The 19,641-nt window shown below is 35.5% G+C and overlaps 1 protein-coding gene across 2 annotated transcripts in view; it reads right to left on the bottom strand.

Annotated features, from left to right (window-relative positions):
- The window catches only part of NEK7 (NIMA related kinase 7), a 160,510-nt gene that overhangs the window by 41,587 nt on the left and 99,282 nt on the right, over positions 1 to 19,641 (bottom strand). For both annotated transcript variants that reach the window (XM_042976374.1, XM_042976377.1), the window contains exons 4-5: positions 17,324 to 17,386; positions 15,515 to 15,625 (exon numbers count right to left, since the gene is read on the bottom strand). In XM_042976374.1, the coding sequence (XP_042832308.1) occupies positions 15,515 to 15,625; positions 17,324 to 17,386 (174 nt within the window). The remainder of the gene's footprint in view (positions 1 to 15,514; positions 15,626 to 17,323; positions 17,387 to 19,641) is intronic.

Here is a 19,641-nt window from a genome sequence, read left to right as displayed (position 1 = left end):
GATATCAGTATTTAAATGTGTACTGTAGTGCATTTTATCTGAAAACATTTTTGGAAGTTCAACTGATTTGTTATTGAATATATCATTCAGATTAACTCTAAAACAAGTATCTTTGTCAATTTTTACCCTTGTGACCAGTTGAGGGCAGGCTGGAAGGAAAAACAAATACAGGGAGATCTGCTCATATCCCTACTTCATACTTAGCAAAAGATTATTATCTACTGTCTCACATGCACTCAATATGTCAAAGGATAAATCTTTAAGGAAAAGCTAATAACTTTAGGTTAATGTTTATTATAACACATGCTAAGGAAATGAACTTAGTAATTTCAATGGCTATTAACATCAGTAGCAAAAAGCCAATAACAATTAGATGACCAGGTAATTGAAAAGCAAATCGGGGTATTACTAAAATGTTGAAAACCTCCCATATCATGTCTCAATATTAAGTATTTTTAATTGCAGACTGTGTCAACATCACTTTTCATTCTAAGGGGGCAATGCTGCAAAATCAGTTCAATACATATAATTTTCTTTCAGATTTGGAATGAGTCCAAATAAAGCTTGTCTATGTGCTCTCCCTGATGCTGGATTAGCATATCAGAAGACTGTTTGATGTCAACAGGAAGATGGGGACCAGGTTTCTTTTCAGTCAAAAATAAATATACTGCATCATGTAAGTATCAGACCATGCAAGAAAAAATTTATGCTTTAAGATAGATTCTGAAATCATCATAACTATTAACTTGGCAGCTTACTTTTAAAGTCTCATTATTTAAAAAATGAATCAAATATATAGGAAATCAGAATGAAAAAACTGCCCTCAAAATGTACACCAGGTAAGATGTTATCAGACCAAGACGGTCTGATCATTTTCATGTTTTTATATTGAGACTGTCTCTTTGAACAACAAATTAAAGATGAAAACAATAAATTGACATCAATATAATGCTGCCTAGACCGAATGGTCTGGCAAAACATAAGTATCCAAAGTAGAAACAGGTTTCTGAAGAATAATTTTATGAATTTGACTTGATCATAAAATAAATCAAAGGCAGTTTCATTATGTCATTGGGATTTCACAATATGTTTTATGTGCCTGTTTAACCATATGCAGTTTTCCACCATTCCTTAAGTGTAGGGGTTTTTGGTGTTTTCTTTCTTTCTTTTTTTTTTTTTTTTTTTTGAGAAAACCAATACTTATGATAAGAAAAGCCTGTCTGTTCTGATGGTGGCACTGTTGGCTATCTCTTATAAAAAAGGTGAACAGAAAAAATGCAATGAAAATTTGAATTTTTTTACTACTGGTAAAATGTATATTAGCCCTACAGAGCAGAAACTTACATAATGCCAAAGTATTAAAAAAAAAAAAAAAAAACAAGAGAACAATCTCCTCTTGAAACTTACTCTAATATATACGTATCTTTTAAAAGTTAATTATTTAGTCAAATAGCATTACTGTTCAAAAATCCTCCTTTTCTTTAAAAAAGACAGCCCTATATAAATATTTAGCTCTAGATTAGAAAAAAAATCTAATGCCAACATATAGAAATTAAAAATGCACGTCAATTTGCCACATGGTAAGTTTTTAATAAAGCAAGAAATAATGCAACCAATAATGCAAGGTTACTTACCAATAAACATTTATGTGAAAAGGCAGACTATACAATATGGCACTCTACTACATTTATATTATGAAATGGAATTGCAACATTTTTTAATCTGAAAATAACATATCTAAAAATTTATGAAGAGGCAGAAACTGGCACTCAGGTATACCTGATCACTTGGAATTAATTTTTATTTAGTCTTTTTTTTTTTTTAAGTAAGCTAGTCTTTTCACTATGTAATGCTTCAAATACTTGTGATTTTAAAAATCTGTCTACTATCTCCATCAACATCATTCAAGTAAACACTGAACATCATTCAAATTAAGGAAACGTGTACCAAAATAGCCAATGTACATATAAAACATCAGATTATATTCTCACTTATGTGTAAAAAGATTACCAGCATTTCTCTTAGGTGAAATTCAGCATTCCCGGTAAAATATATTCACACTGCCACTTAAATGATGTATATATATATATATAAAAGAGGACAGCTAAGACAAGCTGCTTCTATTCAAAGATGTTGACAAAACAGTCACACTTTTTTTTTTTAATTATCCAAAATCCTCCTACAAATTAAATGCCCCAAACCAAATCCAATTATATAGTGGACATTGAATATTTAAGGACCATTTTTTTGGACTCAATAGGATCACTTGGTTCCTGTACTCTAGACACTATCACTCCAAATGGAACATATACTTTACTTATTTCTAAATTTTGCAATCCTAGCATTCCTCCTCTAGAAATCTTGGGAAAAGCTTCAATGATAAGAACAACAATAAATTCAAGCATAAAGAAAAAAAACCCAGAAAATTATGTTCTTGTTTTTTTAAAAAAAAATCAATATCCATGGCATATCATATATAAGTCCACAGTTTGGTATGTTATTCATTAAAGAAGAAAGTTTCAGACAATACATCTAGAACCACCGGGCTGACTTCAGACATGGGCGACCTGTGCAGTCATGCAGGGCAGTGTATTTAGTTTAATGCTCTGTTGCTGCCATCTTGAAATTCTTAATTTTGTTATAAGGGACCCACAATCACATAGCTGGTCCTGGGAACCTTACACCCAGCATCCTTTACCAATGTATGCTGTAGTTAAAAACAAAAAGCAGCAAATGTGATCCTGGCATGCAAGGCATTCTTGCAGAACACCAGGAGAAATGATAATTAAATAATGAGAAAGAATGAATAAGAGAACTAGGTTTGACTAGCACCAGCTCCATCTCTTCCAAGTACCGAACAAGAGGAAGTAAATAATTTATGTTAAATATAAGGACAGACGTACCTCCTCCTTAGGAGTGTTGTCAGATGTTTAATGTACCACTAACATAATCCATTATGTTACCACCTTTTATATAGACCTGATTCTGAGCCTTGACGGCGACTGGCTGTATTATCTTGAGCAAACCATTTAACACTGCTAGGCCTCAGTTCCCAGAGAGTGTGGAGATGAGCTATATAGTCCCCACCACCTCTAAAAAATATATAATCTAGGGTTCCACAATCTCAGGTACAAATAAAACTTAAACAAATAAAGGCCTGCTTGGCACATTTTCACACTTAAAAATAACACATTACTGGTATGTCCTATCCTATAAGTCTCCAATTAATAAAAACGAAGCAAATAATAATAATAATAGTAATACCTCAGAGAGCCCCATAGGTCCAGTTAATACTATAAATGATCTTCACAGGAGATGACAGGTAGTTAGATAAACTTGAAATAGGTCAAACATTTACCATCAGAAAGGATGTTATGTTCCCAAACATATCTCTGTAATTATAATGCATTTTTATAAGACTACATTTTTTGGTGGTTGTTTCAAAGAAATTCAATGCACAGAGACTAGGTGTTAGAAAAGACAGGGTGCTTCTGAAAGCGTAACTGATGCCTCTAAGTCTGATTTGTATTATATATTAATGTTTCTGCAGAACATCTATCTTCTGAAGGTATAAGGAGGTCTCAACAGACTAACCCGCACAAATACTCGCTACCCACACTTTTGGGAATTATATAAATGTGTGGAATAGTTACGTCTCAGTTAGAATGTGGTATGTAATACCAGTTTGTAACACGTGAATATTTTCACTCTTGGCATTCTGAATAAAACTCAACAATCTGAAGTCACTATAGAAAGTGTGGAGTGGAATGGGCCTGGCAGCCACGAAACCACTGAAAACACTTATCACCGGCATCTCAGTTTACCTACTTTGATAAAACATTTCCCATGCAAGCTCTACTTGTCTTTTTCCTTTCGTGTAGTGTTGGAAAATCTGCTAAGAGTATTTAGTTGTTGCTAGATTATAATTTAGTAGAATATCAACATAATCTATTCATTCCTCCAGATCAAAACTGTATGGGTTATTAAGGAAGCTGAAATACATTTAATCTTAGGGTAGAAAATGTGAAACAGGTAAAGATTTCTTCTGAGCCTTGGGAAAAGAAAAACCTTAAATTATTTAGCAAACAAAAAAAAAATAAAATAAAAATAAACTCTATAAAGTCATAATGTTCTTCTCCCAAAGAGGCTGCCTTCTGAACATTAGCACATTGATATCAAAGAAATTTAGGACAATAAAAAAATTAAAAAAGAACATATGAATGCATCAGAATTACAACAAGGAATGATCCCTACATTGCTGACACATGGAAAATCGTTAAGAGAAGCTCCCATGTTACTAAAACTAATAGAGAAGATATCTGGAAATACTTAAGATGTTTTGTCTACTATAGATAGAAAGAGTGAGACAAAAAAGCAGAAAATTAATCTTTTGCAAGACACAAGGTCACAAAGATAAATGGAAACATTCACCTCTTGAATAAATTCTTTCTGGTTCTGTTTCACCAAGCAATGGTAAGATAGTTGAAAAGATATCTCGATATTCTTAATGGACAAGGGAAACAGCAGAACAATGAGACAGTAAAAGTCTCTTGGTAGAAATCTCTACTTAATTGTCTATAGCTACCAATACGACTGCTTGTGATGTTACAGGATTCTTAAAAGGCAGCTTTAGATCGATATTACCTTAAAATGTAAAGAGCAAGGCGTTCTTTGAAAATTTTCTTCTCATTCTCCCAAGTAAATGCAATTCAAAAGTTATATATCACCTTTTAGTTATGCTCACAGAATTATATAATGGTCATTAGGATACACAATTTTCAGTTTACTAAAGTCCTTAAGTTCTCTTCTACTTCACTATCTAATTACTTAAGTATCAAAGAAAATCCAGGTGACATTTTGTCAGTAACATTGCTTCTATACAAATAATTCTGGGGGCACCTGGGTGGCAAGGCTGATTAAGCATCCAACTTCAACTCAGGTCATGATCTCAAGGTTCAAGGATTCAAGCTCCGCGTCCAGCTCTGTGCTGACAGCTCGGAGCCTGGAGCCTGCTTTGGATTCTGTGTCTCCCTCTCTCTCTGCCCCTCCCCCGCTCATGCTGTCTCTGTCTCAAAAATAAATAAAACATTAAAAAAACTTAACAGAAACCCATGGGAGAGGGGAAGGAAAAAAAAAAAAAGAGGTTAGAGTGGGAGAGAGCCAAAGCATAAGAGACTCTTAAAAACTGAGAACAAACTGAGGGTTGATGGGGGGTGGGAGGGAGGGGAGGGTGGGGGATGGGTATTGAGGAGGGCACCTTTTGGGATGAGCACTGGGTGTTGTATGGAAACCAATTTGACAATAAACTTCATATATTGAAAAAAAATTTTTTTAATAAATAATTCTGTATAACACACCTATACATACATATCATATATAAACATAAATCTATATAGATATACACATAGTTTACATGCATTATGTATAGGTAATTATGTGTATATATATATATACATATATACACACACACACTTATACGTATATAATATTTAATTCTGCATGGATTTTTTTCAGATAGTATCACTGATTTTTAACCTTAAACTTCCAAATAACTGTAAGGTGATAAAGCAGAGATGACAATCTTATGCAATAGACTTAGAGGGAAACTGACTGTATTTGGAATCACTGGCACTTTTCATAGTTGTCTGGCCTGGGCTATACATTTTATGCCAGATGCTGAAATGGAAACTGTAGGTGTCCTGGTAAACTATAAATCTGAGTGATTAAAGATAGATGGTACTACTGGGAAGACTTTATTGCTTTAGGGACTCAAAGGTCAAAAGTGTAAGAGACATTTCAAAGTGATTTTATTTCCAGTATAGCCTCTAAATTTGGATAAGTACAAATAAAAATGTGTCTACAAATGTAAAAAAAAACAACCACACCAAGAAGGTAAATAAGATTTATAAGTTCTAAGATTTGGAGATAATAATTATTTCTAAAACACTGTTAATATTTTAGCGAATTTATCAAAGCCTGTAATATGCAGAATTCTAAGACATACTTCACCCCCCAAAATTCCCAAGTCCTGGTATGTAATTCCCTCCCTTGAATGCAGATTGGGTTGTGAATATGATGAACTGTCTTTCCTATATCATGTTATCTTATATGGCAGGAAAGATTTTGCTGATGTAATTAAGGTTCTAAATCAGCTGCTTTTGAGGTAATCAAAAAGGAGATTATCCTGGTGGATGGGCCAGCCTACTGGGTAAGCCCTTCAAAAAAGTCAGAGATTCAAAGCCAGAGAGACTCCACTGCTGGTCTGAGGGAACAAACTGCCAAGCTATGGAAAGGGCCAAGTGACAAGGCACAGCAGGACACCTCTAGGACCCAAGGATGGCCCCCAGTTGATAACCACAAAGACAGTAATGACTTTAGTCATATAACTGCAAGGAACTGAATTCTTCCAACAACCAGTGAATAAAGAAGAGAACCCTGAACCTCAAATGAGATCATAGCCCCAGCTGGTACCTTGATTTCAGTCTTCTAAGATGTTGAGCAGAGAACTCACTAACTGGTGTGTGATCCACAGAAACTGTGAGGTTATAAGGTTGTGTTGTTTTAAGTTGCTAACTTTGTGATAATTAGCAATAAAAGAATAATATAAAGCAAGTTTCTAAACAGTTAAAATCAACATATAAAATTAACTTTATGTCTGTATTAAGGAAAAGAGTCTTAAGGCTTCTACCAAATTTAAAGGGAATGCCATATAAGTAGTATCAATGCAAAAGACACAAAGTTGCATAACCAAGAAGACAGCATTTATGTAAATAAATTAGGAATAAGAAAAGATAGCCTAGATTAGGAATGAGACAAAGATGCCCACTCTCACCATTCCTATTCAACATCATAGAAGTCCTTGCCAAACAACCAGGCAAGAAAAAATAAATAAATAAATAAATAAATAAATAAATAAATAAATAAAAGGTATAATTGGAAAGGAAGAAGTAAAACTGTTATCTCTTTGTAGATGACATGATTTTAGATACAGAAAATCCTAAACACTCAACCCAAAAAAACAGTTAGTTCTAATCAAAGAATTCAGTACAGTTACAGGTAACAAAATTAATGTACAAAAATCAGTGGTGTTTCCATATATTAAACTTACCTGAAAAAGAAATAAAGGAAGTGATACTATTTACAAATGCATCAAAACCAATAAAAGAGTTAGGAATAAACTCAACCAAGGAGGTGAAACTTAACCAAGGAATCTTCTAATCTGAAAACTATAAGACATTGATGAAAGAAATCAAAATCAAAAAAGACTCAAATCAATGGAAAAGTATCCTGTGTTCACGGCTGGAAGAATTTTAAATTGTTAAAATGTCAATACTACCAAAAGCCATCCAGAGATCAAGGCAATTCCTATTAGGATTCCAATGGCATTTTTTTACAATGTACAAAAACAAACAAACAAAAAACAGTTCTAAAACTTATACAGAACCACAAAAGACCCCAAAAAGCCAAAGCCAAAGCAATCCTAAGAAAGAAGAACAAAGTGTTAGGCATAACACTTCTTGATTTCAAGCTATACTATAAAGCTACAGTAATCAAAACAGTATGGTACTGGCATCAAAACAGATCAATGAAACCGAATCAAGAGCTCAGAAATAAACCCAAGCATGTATAGTCAAAACATTTGACAAGGGAGCTGAGAATACTCAGTGGAGAAAAAACAGTCTCTTCAATAACTGGTGCTGGGAAGACTGGATATTCACATGTAAAAGAATGAAACTAGACCCCTAGCTTACACCACTCACAAAAATTACCTTGAGGTGAACTAAAGACTTAAATATACAACCTGAAACCATGAAACTCCTAGAAGCAAACAGGAAAAAATCCCCTTGACATGGATCTTGGCAGTAATTTTTCAGAAAGGACACCTAAAGCATAAGCAACAACAACAACAAAATGAACAAATGTGACCAGGTGAAACTAAAATTGTCAGAAGAAACAACTGAGAAACTGAGAAGGCAACCTATGGAATGGGAAAAAAATATTTGCAAACCATATATCTGATAAGGGACTAATATCCAAAATATAGAAAGAATCAATACATCTCAGCAACAAACAGCAATCATAATCATTCAATTAAAAAATGGGCAAAGATCAAAATAGACATTTTTCCAAAGAAGATACACGAATGGCCAACAGGTACATGAAAAGATGCTCAACAACACTAGTCATTAGAGAAATGCAAATCAAAATCACAATGAGATATCACCTCATACGTGTTTGAATGGCCATCATCAAAAGACAAAAGATAGCATGCTGCCCTAGAGCCCTTGTACGGTGTTGGTGGGGCTGTAAACTGGTACAAACACTACAGAAAACAGCAGTATGGAGGATCCTTAAAAAATTACAAATGGAACTGCCATATGATCCAGCAATTCCACTTCTGGGAATGTATCCATGGGAAATGAAGACACTAACTCAAAAATATATCTGCAGCGCTATGTTCACAGCAGCATTATTTACAATAATGCCCAAGACATGGAAACCAAATAAGTGACCATCGATGGATGAAGGAAAAAGAGATACACACACACACACACACACACACACACAATGGAATATTACTCAGCTAGAAAAAAACAAGAAAATCCTGCCATTTGCAACAACAGGATGAATGAACCCTGAGGGCATTACGCTAAGTAAAATAAGCAAGACAGAGAAAGGGAAATGCTGTATGATCTCACTTATATGTGGAATCTAAAACACACACACACACACTCACTCTCTCTGTCTCTCTCTGTCTCTTCTCTCTCTCTCTCTCTCTCTCTCTCTCTCTCTCTCTTTCATAAAGAAAGAGCTTTGTGGTTTCCAGAGACAGAGAGTGGGCACAGGGGAAACTGAAGGAAGGAGGTCAAAGGTACAAACTTCCAGTTACGACACAAGTAAGTACCAGGATGGAATGCACAACATGATGACTACAGATAATACTGCTGACCGATATACAGAAAAGTTGTTGTGAGAGTAAATCTTAAGAATTCTCATTGTAAAGGAAAATTTTTTTTTCTTTCTATTGTATCTACTCGAGATGACAGATCTTAACTAAACTTAGTGTGGTAATCATTACATAGTATATGTAAATCAAACCATAATGCTGTGTACCTTACACTTACACAGTGATGTATGTTAATCATATCTCAATAAAACTGGGGGAAAAAAGAAGATATAGACTTCACTAATTATTTGGAATTGTATCAAACTCTTGGCACAAAATAGATCTCCATTTAAATTAGTCATCCATATTTCGCTAAAAAATAATTCCCAAGTAAATACTGACTTTTCTTTTTTAATCTTGACTTACTTCTTAGCCAGTGTGGCATGGTATGAAAATCTCCTGGCAGATAACAGAGTTCTAAGTCCCCCCCCGCCCCCCCCCCCACCAAGAGATTTATTACATTGGGTTATATTGTGTTTTATTGATATTTTAGCAAAATAAAGGTTTTTACAAATATAATGTTAAAGATATGCACTTATATTTTCTTCCACCTCAAACTGACTTTCTAAGAGGTAATTCTAAATATAAGAAATTATAAATAGTTCAATGAATAAACTATATGTTGCAAAAATGGGCTATAAAAACTTAAGCATTTTAACAATATTTCTAGTGACAAGCTGCAATAAACACAGCTCTTGTTTATATCTTTGAGATTAGTCTCTCATCTTCTCTACACTAAGTCTCCATCACCAAATATGTCTCTTGACATTCAAAGAGTGAAATAAACAGTATTAATAAGGCATAGTGCAAAATGGAGCATCTACTGGTCTGATAAAGAAAATATGCAGCATATAAATCACAACTCGATAAACTGAAATCTGAGAGCCTATTTTCCTTTAAAATTCTGATTACTGATGATAAAGAAATATATGATGAAAAAAATCCTAGATTTCCTTTTATCCTAAAACTCATCTGGGAAGTATTTCATCTGACCACAGCCTCAGGTATTCCTTTGTCACTAATTAGAGAAATACTGAATATTTCAACTATAAATTGCTTAATTATATTTGTCAGCTTGCTCTAAACCAATTAATTATTTACTTGTAAAATTCTTTGATGCAATGCTATCCAGAGGTTCATTTCTGGAATACAGACCAGGAGCTATATTTCCTCTTCTACCCCAATTAAGCTGAAGACTTGAGACAGTGAAATATATTGTTGTGATGTCCTGATTTACCGTATTACTCACTAGAAAGAAATGAATAATTTTCTTAAAATTCCAGTATCTACTGCTGTCCTTTGTAAAGCTTTAAGTCCTAGTCATGTTCTTTCGTAAAAGAAGTTCCTTATGATTTTTTTCCTAACGAAGTCTCTTCTATAAAGACAGCTTATAGCACAATTAAGTGTTTAGAAAAGAATTTCTGAATTTCTTAGGGGAAAAAAAAACAAACAAAACCAAAACCCTTCCTGTATCACATCAGGACACTGTCTTCTCTCATGGCAGCATACCACTCAATAGCTTAGCAAGTCCCCTTGAGACCGGAGTGCGAAGCAGCAAGAAACGGCTGTGATTGTTGTACAACCACCCAGGTTCACCTACTGGTCCCTGGAGCAGAGAAGTGTAACACAGGTAAGAGAATCAGGAGGAAGGAAAGAGAAAGAAAATAACCACCTTTTATGTATTCATTCATTCAACATATTTATTGAGTTGCTACTATCAGCCAGGCACCTCCCCGGAAACTGAAGGTGTCTACACCTTCTACAGCAGATACTTGCTGAGCACCTACTCTGTGCAGGGAGCTGTCCTAGACACTAGGGATATGTGCGGGCACAAAACAAAGATTCCTCCCTCTCAGAGCTTGTACTCTGGATCACCCAGGTCTAGTAAATCTTGACAAGCATTTTCACCCTCAATGGGAAACACAAGAAGGATTTAAAAACAGAGGTTTTTCTTTTCTTTCTTCCCTTCTCGCTTGTCTTACAGACCGATGGAGAAACAGATTAGAGAAATGGTGCCGGGAGCTGGAAGATTAGTTAATAAGTTGCTGCCCTACAGGTGACAGATGAAGCTACTTTATACTACAGGGAGACAAATGGAAGTAGAGCAGGGTGGAAAATTTGAAAGACATTTAAAAGAAAAAACTGAACTTGGTGAGGGACAGAAGTGTCAAAGAAGGGAAAAAAAAAAGAAGTGCCAAAGAAGAGTCCTGGGCTCTAGCATGCACAACTGGGCAGACTGGTACCGAGTATCAAGTTAGCATTGGAGGAGGAGGGTAGTCTGTGAGGACGATCGTGAATTTCTTTACAGACGTGTTGAGTTAACGTGAGTTCAGAACTGAAAGACAGCTCCAGACTAAAGACAAAAAGTTAGAAATCAACGGTGTACAGAAAGTAACTGAATCCACAGGCACGAATGACATCAACTATGAGGAAAGTATAAAGCGGAAAGGAAAAAAAAAGTCAGGACTGAAACTTTTAAAACTCCGTCATTAAAGGCCAAGAGATGAGAACGTGTCAGTTAAGAAGAATCAGAGTCTCCAGAGAGGCAGGAAGGAAACCAAGGCACTATGGGACTCAACAAGCCAGTGGGGGAGTCTTTTAAGAAGAAGCATAGGAACAACAGAGCCACGTGCAGCTGAGACATCAAGCAGAATGAACACTGGTTGAAGTCCACTGGATTTAATGACAGAGGTCACTCAAGAGCCATTTCTTGTGGTGTTGGAAACAGGGTCAGGAGTGTCTGTCTGCAAAGGGAAAAAACAGAACCAGGGCAGTATGGAGGGAAAGGCAGGTGGAGGTGGGGGTGTAAGACTTAAGTCAGTAGTGTTTTCTTTCATCGTCTTACTTAAAATAGCAGCACCTCTCGCCTCTTTATTGTCCTTCTTTATCATAAAAAACATACATAAATGTAACCAGATATAAAAATATCCTACTCATGTGAAACTCCTTGGTCAAACTTTCTGTTATGGACATTGGAATACCTTTCTAGTGTGGCCATTATGCTGAGACTATTCTAAAGATCTATAGGTTTGACAATATAACTTTCAACCTTTAGAAGGTCTCCAAGATGATCTGGGAAATCTGACCCAGAATCCTTCTACCTTGGTGAGACAGACTAATGGTACCTACAGTAAAGGATAGGGTCATTAAAGGCTTATATAATGTCTATTAGACAGGAAGGAAGAATGATATCCCAATTCTCTAGAAAACTACCTCAGTTCTATCGAAGTACAATAAATTGCTCTATAAACTTATAACTTACTAGCAATCAGTTGGTATCTTTTATTTTTAAAAAAAGTTTCCTAAGTACTATTTTACATGATAGATATGTTCAAATTTTAGTCAGAGGCCCCAAGGATACTTCAAGAGGATAGTTATCGATTCTATAACTGTATGTTACTATTCATTACCAAACACAGAATCGATCTTACTACATTCCACTGGGTCAGCTGATAAAACAACTCTCTGAAAAAGTCAACTGAAGGCAAGATCCATTTAAGTAAGAGAGCTGAGTTCATCATCACAATAAATATAAAAACACACCGGCAAATTTTTCCTCCCTCAGTGGCCTAAGAAATCTGAATCTGCTAAAGACACAGGTAACAGGGCTTCTTCTATAAGGTACTCTGATTGTGCACTAGTTTTCTCAAGTGGTGAAAGGACAGGAGAATTCTTCCAAGGTAAATGTTATGGGCTCAGGCATGCCTTGGCAATGGGTCAGGGACAGCGACCTGTATGTGTGGAGTAGCAGTAGCAAAGAAAAAAAACTAAACTGAAAAAGGGCAAAAATCTCTAGAGCACAATCAAAACCCCAAATCATCGATCTCTCAGCAGGGGCAAAACCTGACAACTGAAAACTGTACATTTTTTTATCTGCCTTTGGTTGGTATTTGCCCAATAAAGATTTGCCCTCTTTGCTTCCCACTATAAATACTTAAATAACTCTTGCACTTAGAGTTTAAGCCAAGAATTTTATATTAATTGTCTCTCTTATAAGGACTATTTACATTTGCTTTTATGGGTCTCATCTTGATAGCTGTTTTGCAGATTTGGCGTTTGTGTGTTTGTATTTCTTTTTAAAATTAAAACCACAATTTTTTTTAATTGTTCATTAATTTGCAAAGACAGTTTGTGCTAGTGGTGGGAAGTCCCTAAAAGAGAAAATCAGATAACCGATTAGAAGTGAGTCACTCAAACCATGGGACTTGAAACAGAGTCAGTTTGATAGCATTCTGTGATAATAAAAAATATTACCTCCCTGTTATGCAGTATTTTTATAATTTAGAAAGCAACCTCAAAACTGCCTCCATCTTATGAATGAGGAAACTAATCCTAAGAGAAGTTAAGCAAGAGGAGAGTGTAAGTGGCTGACACTGACCTTCCACTGGAGACGAGGGATCCTAACTACTGCTAGAGAACTGGTGAGTGCCTTGATCAGAAAATCTGTGCAGGCTTTGTGATGGAATGCAGATTTTGTGTGCATTAACATCTTCTGGGGAGAAGGTCAAGGGTTTTCATCTGATTTTTCAAAGGAGTTCTGTGATACAAAAATCTCTAAGGGCCATTAAGGGAAAACACATGTAATTTTGTATCAGAAGACAAACTTAATTTCACACACTAGTCCTTCTATTTACTAGTGATGATGACTGTCTTCTCTAAGTGTCAAATTTACCTGCCAGAGTCCTTGTGAAGAGTAAATATGGTAATGCATATAAAGCAACATTGTTTTTAAGAACTCCATGTGGCAGAGATTACTAGCTGCGCTCCAATATCTGTTGACCAAATATACAGTCAATGGCCAGATCATATAAAAATAGAACTTTGAACCACAACCTTCAGCAACCTGACCAGGAAACCTTTTATCCATAACAAACAACCCAGGACGCCAGCCTTCTATGTCAGACATGCAGGAAGCCAGACTGCTGTCTCTAGTGACAATCCAGGAAGCCGAACAGTAACTCTGTAACAATCAGCCCCAAATGCCCAGGACTTGATTAATAACTGACAGCTTCCCTAATTTTTGTTCCTGCTTCCAACTTAGGACGAACCAGAGAAAGCCAGATGATATGCCTCACTTCTGAGTAGCTCACCTATAGCTCCTTCAGGCCAGCAGCCTCTAATCAGGTCATACCTAAAGGCTTATTTTTCCCATTATAAAGATTTTCTAATTCCTCTGCCTGCCTATGAATCTCTAGTAAAATGTCAGTGACAATGGTTGACTCCCTTGCGTGCTATAGCAAGCTCAGAATAAAGAGCCTTGCTTTTCTCATTTAGTTGGTCTTCATTGATTTCCACTCTGTTCAACATGTCTTCCTGAATAGTAGAAGTTTAGCTGGCACATGACCAGCCAAATGACGACTATATATTCCAGCCTCCCTTGCAGCTACACATGTTCATAAGACCAAATTTTGGCCACTGGGATGAAGCTAAAAATGCTGTGTGGCAGTATCCAGCAATGTACCTCAAGATACAGCTAGCAAGGGGCGCCTGGGTGGCTCAGTCGGTTAAGCGTCCGACTTTGGCTCAGGTCATGATCTCACGGTCCGTGGGTTCGAGCCCCGCGTCGGGCTCTGTGCTGACAGCTCAGAGCCTAGAGCCTGTTTCAGATTCTGTGTCTCCCTCTTTCTCTGACCCTCCCCTGTTCATGGTCTCTCTCTGTCTCAAAAATAAATGTTTAAAAAAATAAAAAAAAAAAAAAGATACAGCTAGCAAATATCCTATATCCTTACATGCCGGCAAAAGGGGACTTTATCAGCTATAAATAGGCTTGGTTTCTGAGAGTTTGATAGATCAGAGCTGCCCTATTAGCCCCAGAATTTTATGTAACAGAAAAATATAATTAACAACAATAATAATACAGCACTAGCTCCCATTTGCATAGCCTTACTATGTGTGAGACACAGTTCTTATCTCTGAATAAATATCAATTAATCATTAACAACAATCCTATGAAGTAGGTTCTATTATTATTTTGTTTTTGAGAAACTGTGGTACACGAAAGTAACTTGCCTAAGGACAAGCAGTGTTTAGGACACTGTAATTTGAGGGTTTCTATAACTTGTAACTGAACTTAAACCAATTTATATGCTCTTAGAAAAGAAAGTTAAATAAACTTTTAAGTGGTTGAATCAGGGTTTGATGTGCAAGGTCTGAATGCAAAGCCCATTTTATTCTTTGATGAATCCCTCCTAGGAACAGGTCCAGATTCTCTAGAATCCCTTTCTGTTACCCTTTGCCTGATATCTACAGATACAGGATCAAGGGTGGTCTGTTCAGAGAAATCAAGCTGCAAAATTTTAACTTCAGCTTACAGAAGACAAATCTGTTGGTCTATTTCCAAGTTGGTTTCAGAGTGTTCACACACCTCAGTTGAAGTGTAAACGTCACCAGATAAACCAGCTTCAAAATCATAATCATCACTACGATCTGTCATTCACTACATATCTATCATATGTTAAAGTATGACAATGAGGTCTTTAAAGTATCTGATATACCTGTATGTTTAACAGACAATTTTTATCAGAAAAAATAAATATTTAGTTTACAAAAAACAAAACAAACCCTTACCTTTATCATTCTGGATAGATCACCAGCATCAGCTAATTCCAAAACTATGTTAAGTTCATTATCTTCAATGAATGATGCATAATATTTAATTACATTTGGATGGTTGAGTTGCTGATGGAAAAACATACAAACAAAAACAAACAAACAAACAGGCACCAGAAAAGTTTTTCAATTGTAAATTATCAAGAATCACTTATAGTTTCCTAACTGAAGAATAAACTTAGTTATTGCATTTCATTTTTAAGCTAGAAATCTTAACAAGACATCATGTATATTTTTCTTTAAGCCAGTGAATTTTGAAACATGTATTGTAATTATTAAAAGTAGATACCAGTTTATTTTGATATTCCTTATTAGAAATAATAGAAAGTTTGAAAACTTTTAGAAACTTTGAAAGTACATATTACTATGTTCAATAAATATATAAATATAAATGAAGGGGAGGGTGGGTGATGGGTATTGAGGAGGGCACCTTTTGGGATGAGCACTGGGTGTTGTATGGAAACCAATTTGATAATAAATTTCATATATTGAAAAAAATATATAAATGAATGACATCATTAAAGCACCAATTGCTAAAAATTGTATCTTCAAAATGGGAACTGTCATTACGGGTGCTCGGTGGTAAATAAAGTATCCCTACTCCGGTTTTGAAGTTGGCCTGATCCTTATGTAACTATAACCAGTGGTTTAAAACAAAACAAAATAAAAGGACATCGACTGTATCTAAATATAATTTTTACATCAAATGATATAAGTTTACCTATGGGGTTGAGTCATTAAATGATCCTAAGAAAAATTTGACCTTGCAAAAATATACACATCAGTCTATACAAAAGGACAATCCTTTTGTACAATCTTTTTGTTCAATCTTTAAACAAGATAACATAAGACAAATAGTTTCTCAAAGAAAATTATTCAAGAATTCTCCCAGATGGTATATACATGATTTTCTTCTTTCTACTTACACGGTTTTCCTCCACATCTTCTATAATACTTCTCTATAACAATTTATATTTATTTTTAAAGCAGTTGCTTCATGGCCCAGGAAATAACTACAACTAACAGAACAGATGGAACGTGTGGTTCATTTTGATCTTACTCTTATCTTTTTTGATAAATCTGATTCATGTTAGGCACAAACAAAAATGTATGGCATAAAAACATCCAAGTCTTATCTAGTAGCTGAAAACAGAACACAAGCTACATCATTCCTCAAGGAAATTTCACTAGAATAAAAGCAGTTTAGAGATAACTGAAATTTCAGTCGCATTCTTTGAGTGGATAAGAAACTGAAAAGCTAATTCTGACATACTCTTTACATCACCCTCTCTAAATCTGGGAAAATGTTACAGAAATATTATAAAAACCATGTACCCAGTTGGATCAGTCCACATTCTCAATATATTACATCTTGAGATATACATCTATATTATATCTTGAACTTTGGATAATACCAATACACATTTATGTTACTTAACCTTTAGAATACGTCTAATTGGGATGGTCAAGAAAAAATTTCTTCAATGTTTTATGCTCATTTTATTTCCTAGTTTGAAAAGCAGGGGGGTGGGGAGTGGGGGGAGCTAATTTTACCAAATGTCCCAATTAAATTATTTTATGATGAATCCAAAAGGTAACTACATTCTTCCATATAGTGAGATACAAATTTACATCATGTTGCTTAAAACCAATGCGGCCTAAGTTAAGTCTTAAAAATCTTTTTCCTTATAAGTGCAGTATTTTTATAAATCACTTTTATCAACAGGCTCAGCTATGTTAAAAATAGTCAATAGTTCATTTATTTACCTTAAGGAGATCAATTTCTTTGATACAATCAGCACGTGCTTTGGAATCCATTAAATCAAATATCTAAAAATAGAATCCAGAATTATTTAATAAACTAATAATCTATGGTTCAAGAATAAACTAATAATCTATGGTTCAAGACACCACATAAATTCATTATAATACTTTACATATAGTTTATACACCTACTAAGAAATTTTCTTCCCGATTAGCATTTTAGGAGCTTTGAAAAACTGTAGGTATTTTATCTCATGTTACCTCCAGAGTTTACATTTTCCCTCCACAGGCAGTGAGTATTAAAACTGAGAAAAGAAGGGTGACTAGGTGGCTCAGTCAATTGAGCATCTGACTCTTGATATTGGCTCAAGTCATGATCTCATGATTCATGGAATCGAGCCCCACATTGGGCTCTGTGCTAACAGTGTGGAGTCTGCTTGGGATTCTCTCTCTCCCTCTCTCTCTGCCCACCCCCCCACCCCTGCTCAAAATAAATAACGTTTCAAACAAATTTAAAAAATAACAATGAGAAAAGAGAACCACTAGACATTTCAAGCCTTAGGTTCAAATGAAACAGAATGGATGTTGTGATCATAATAAAGTAAGAGCTAACATGTATTGAACAATTAATATGTGTTAAACATATTACATTAACTACATTAACTACCTCATTTAATTTTCGTTTAATCCTTAAGAAGACAATATTTCCATCTTATAGATGAGGGAAAGTAGGTTTAGAAAGCGTAAGAAACTGACAAAAGTTCACACAGCTAATTAACGGAGCAGCCAGAATTTACTCTCAGAGTTTTCCAACTATATAACACCGGCTCTGAATGATTAATCTACACAATCAAATCATGTCTAAAAAGTCAAATGCACACCGTGACAGGGAAGCTATCACTCCAAACTGTTTCTTTGGAAAGAGCAGTGACAAAATCTTGTCCTTTTTAACAGTATGTCACAGATATACATACAACACATAAACAGATCTACTCTTATCTGTGGAATTAAAATTTCCTAAGGGAGAGGAGCAATTAGGAAAAACTATCTAAAAAGGCTCCTGGGGGTAATAATGAGTAAAAGGTTGAGAAATATGGGTCTAATGTGAAAAGTATAAAAATATATAATATAATAAAATGGATATTAGGATGTGTCTGAAAACAACGCTATCAGTGCTCTAAGTGTGTGGAAAATAAATAAATAAATAAATAAACAAATAAATAAACAAATAAGCAATATGCTAAATATTGGAGAATATATCTGGATAAGTCATGACGACAAGCTGGTTAAAACCCTAATCATAGGGGTGCCTGGGTGGCTAAATTGGTTGAGCATCCAACTCTTGCTTTCAGCTCAGGGTCATGATATCAAGCCCCACATCCAGCTTCATGCTGAGCATGGAGCCTGCTTGAGGTTCTCTGTCTGTCTGTCTCTCTCTCTCTCTCTCTCTCCCCACCCCCCCCTTCTCCTGCCCATCTCCCCCATTGCATGCTCTCTCTCTCTCTCTAAAGGAAAAAAAAAAACAAAAACCCTAGTCATATAACAAAACAACTTTAATGACATTTATAGTCATCAACTTGACCAAGTCCTCCTGATTCAGACTGCCAATATGTTCCAGGAAAAGTAGGTATATAACCTGAAAGGAGTGGCAGTCATGATCCAAGTCTTTTTGACTCCAGCAGAAATTATTGAACACCTACTAGAGGGTGTAGCCTCTTATATATGCTGCTACAATCTTTACCATGTTCCTATAAGGTAGGTAGTACTGGCTTCAATTTAGAAAAAGGACTGAGACTCAGAGAGGTTAAATATATGCTTATGGTTGTAAAATTAGTAAGTGACAGAACAAGCACTTGAATCCAGATCGTTCCAGCTCTGGAGTCTGTTTTCGTGAATAGCCTAGACTCTTGCGAAGTCCAATACATATACAACTAACTAATAAGTACTAAAATACATGTGTGTGCAAAGTGCAGTATGAGAAATCTAAAGAAAGAATCTCCAGGGCACCTGGGTGGCTCAGTTGGTTGAGCGTCCGACTTCAGCTCAGGTCATGATCTCACACTAAGTGAGTTTGAGCCCCATGTCGGGCTCTGTGCTGACAGCTCGGAGCCTGGAGCCTGCTTCAGATTCTGTGTCTCCCTCTCTCTCGGCCCCTCCCCTGCTCATGCTCTGTCTCTCTCTGTCTCAAAAATAAATAAAAACATTAAAAAAAAAATCTAAAGAAGGAATCACCATGTGAGGAGTGGGTAACATTAAAGCTGAACTTTGAAAAAATTGTTAAGATTCTGCTAGCCAGAAATAACAGATATCTAAGGCATAAA

This window comes from Panthera tigris, chromosome F3 (assembly GCF_018350195.1).
Source record: "Panthera tigris isolate Pti1 chromosome F3, P.tigris_Pti1_mat1.1, whole genome shotgun sequence".
Taxonomy (NCBI): domain Eukaryota; kingdom Metazoa; phylum Chordata; class Mammalia; order Carnivora; family Felidae; genus Panthera; species Panthera tigris.
The sequence above is the reverse complement of the archived record's forward strand: the minus strand, read 5'-3'. Positions and strand labels throughout refer to the sequence as shown.